Source organism: Rhagoletis pomonella, unplaced genomic scaffold (assembly GCF_013731165.1).
Source record: "Rhagoletis pomonella isolate Grant_MI unplaced genomic scaffold, Rhpom_1.0 Rhpom_scaffold_00010, whole genome shotgun sequence".
NCBI lineage: Eukaryota > Metazoa > Arthropoda > Insecta > Diptera > Tephritidae > Rhagoletis > Rhagoletis pomonella.
Window position 1 is genome coordinate 19,017,893 of NW_023458564.1, and position 3,246 is coordinate 19,021,138.

General features: G+C 34.3%; 1 protein-coding gene across 1 annotated transcript; it reads left to right on the top strand.

The window, feature by feature from the left end:
- The first annotated feature begins 2,546 nt into the window (after positions 1-2,546).
- Positions 2,547-3,241, top strand: LOC118746532. The gene has a single exon (XM_036480378.1). The coding sequence runs from the start codon at positions 2,789-2,791 to the stop codon at positions 3,239-3,241; it is 453 nt and encodes a 150-aa protein (XP_036336271.1). The 5' UTR covers positions 2,547-2,788.
- Positions 3,242-3,246: the final 5 nt, after the last annotated feature.

Genomic DNA, 3,246 nt, shown 5'->3' on the forward strand with positions numbered 1-3,246 from the left:
ACGCAATTTTTCTTGGGTTTTAGTGCTTTTTCAAATTCAAAACTTGGCAACACTGGATACAACCAAACCCGCTATCGTATATTGATGCTAGCCAACTTCGTTGTTGCTTTTACATGCAAAAATTTTCGTTAAGCGACCGGAACTCAAACACAGCACGCAGCGAAGTGGCTAATATAAAGTTAGTTATAATGTAGCTAGTACAAGAGTTAATTAATGTTACTGTTTATATTTGTAAGAGTGCCAAAGGTGTAAGCTTTAGCGCTCCAAAAAGTTGTGGTTCCCCACTTATTTCAGATAATAGTTGTGTTTGTTTACTCATTTCCAGTAAAATCCAGTAAGTTTTTACGAAATTTTCATGATTTGGCGTTGTCGTACGCAAAAACTTGCAAAGTAGGCGAAATTGAGAGAGCGAAAAATGACAGTTGAAGTGGTAAGTTTTTACTGGATAAATTTTTACTTGTAAGAATTTGCCAGTACAAAAAACAGCTGATCGCAAGTAGAACTTTTCTATGAGAGCGAATTCGGAACACATCAAGATAACCAAACGTTCAGTAGGGAAAACTAAAAATGCAGACCGATAATACTTTTTACGCTGATTTCAACTATATAAATATTATTTGCCGCAATTAAAAAGTAAAGAAGATATAAAAAGTTAAAGAAAGTTTTTGTGGTATTTTAAAATATTAATATTTTCAAAACTACGTAGGTAACCGATTAAGAAAGTAATGATATCAAAATAAAGACAATTAATCTATCTTTAAGTTGATATATAAAATGTGTTTGCTTGCTTATATATTCAAGCCAAAAATTTAAAAAACAAATAAAATGTTATAATTTTCTCATAAAATAACCTTTTTTTGAAACAAGTGCATAATCAATGCTAAAGACATACATATATATTATTTAGAAAGTGTAAGTTCTTACCTTTAATTTGATATGCATACATATTTTATTATGATCTACTTTTGAGATTTAAAAATTCAGTGATAAACAAAATTAAAAGCATTTACAAGCAAGTGACAAGAACTTTCTGCGTAGGCGGCCTTCGACCGCGCTTAGGGATCATAACCCTTACAAAGTAGAATTGATTATGGACTTTTTCTAAAACAAGATTTTTTTATGAAAAAATTACTAAATTTTTTTTGTTTTAAAATATTCTTGGCTTAAATGTATATATACACATTTTATATATCAGATTGAAGATAAATTAATTGTCTTTATTTTGACATCATTACCTTTTGAATCGGTTACGCAGTTTAGAAAATATTAATATTTTGAAATATCACAATTTTTTTGTTTTACCTTTATATCTACTTTACTTTTTAATTGCGGCAAATAATATTTATATAGTTAAAATCAGCGTAAAAGGTACTAGCAATCTGCATTTTTAGTTTTTCTATAGCTGAACGGCTCGTCGGCCGCTGTGGTGTAGTGGTAAGCAGTGCGCGCTTCCACTCCGCAACGCCTGGGTTCAAGCCCTGGTCAAAGCAACATCGCAAAAAAATATAGAAAAAAGGTTTTTTCTTAACAGCGGTCGTCCCTCGACAGGCAATGGCAAACCTCCGAGTGTATTTCTGCCATGAAAAACAGCTTCTCATAAAAATACAATCGCCGTTCGGAGTCGGCGTAAAACTGTAGGTCCCTCCGCTTTGTGTGACAACTTCAAGGCGCACGCCACAAATCTGAGGAGAAGCTCGGCCAAACACTAACATATGTGTAAGCGCCAATCTATTATTATTATTATTATAGCTGAACGGTTGGTTATCTTGATGTATGCCATAATAATAACTCTGGGTTGCGTAGACCCGACGGTCTGGAAAAGTCGGAAACGTCCGATGCATCGGTTTTATTCGATGTATCGAATAGCAAAGATCGATGTTACCGATATATCGATGTATGTACGTTTTACATACCTAAAACTCTAATCTGAAATTAAATTTTAATAATATCGACCTCTTGAAGATAAATTAATTGTCTTTATTTTGACATCATTACCTTTTGAATCGATTACGCAGTTTAGAAAATATTATTATTTTAAAATATCACAAACACAACTAATGATAATAATAGCTGCAATCCCGTATTCCTCGGACTCGGACAAGTAAAACTGTCAAAAAATAAAAATTCGTTCAGAGCGAGAGAGTAACATTGAAAAGTACGGGATCGCTTTCTAGTAAAAAATGGTAACTTCTGTCAACTTCAACATAACCTCCAAATTTTGGTCGTAAATTTTTGCTTAGATTGTATGTAAACACACTCAGCTCACACATGTAAATAACCAAAAATACTTTCAAATTCATTAGAATCCACTTAAACAAGTAATTAAATACTTTTCAACGTGAATTAGCAGAGTGCACTTTTCTTTTGTTTACAATTTGGTTAAAAAACACACTACAGCTCATCGTTTGACAGATTTACCAGAATTTACCAGCGAGAAATTCTCGGACTAAAACTGGTAACTTCTGACAGAGAGAGAACCGTATTTACTCTCTTTTTTGTCCTCTCAATAGTCAGAGAACCGAGTACGGGATCGATTTCCAGTAAAATCTGACTGATTCTGACTATTTCTGACTAGTCCGGACTCGTACGGGATGGCAATTAATAACAACTCCGGGTTGCGTAGTTCCGACGATCTGGGAAAAGACGGAAACGTCCGATGCATCGGTTTTATTCGATGTATCGAATAGCAAAGATCGATGTTTCCGATATATCGATGTACGTTTTACATCTCTAAAACTCTAATCTGAAATTAAATTTTTATAATATCGATCTCTTCTACCTATTAACAATGTACACAAAAAAAGTTTTCCCGATTTTACGAAGCATATTGACACAAGACTTCCATTTGGCACATTTAAAATTTTTGCCTGGTTTCGCAACAACAAATGATGCTCAGCACATGCCCTCCATCCGCTTGCCACCGCCGGGACAGCGAACCTCAATATGCATTTCACAAATACGATGTTATGCAAAAAGCAAAGATAAAAAAAAGGAGAAAGGTAAAAAAATCCCCAAAGTTGAAATCAATGAAAGCCAACTCCGTGAAGTGCTAAACTTCGATGCGGTAAATGGACAAATGCAAAAGGCGGTGCAGCAAATGAAGGAAGATTTTATAAAACATTTGTCATTACGTTCTACTTCTGGAGCTATAGAAACTTTGCGTGTTCACATTGATGGGTCTGAACACGAATTGCAAGAAATCCAGCTGAGCAACTGGTGGCGGGTGGTATGTATACATTGACGATC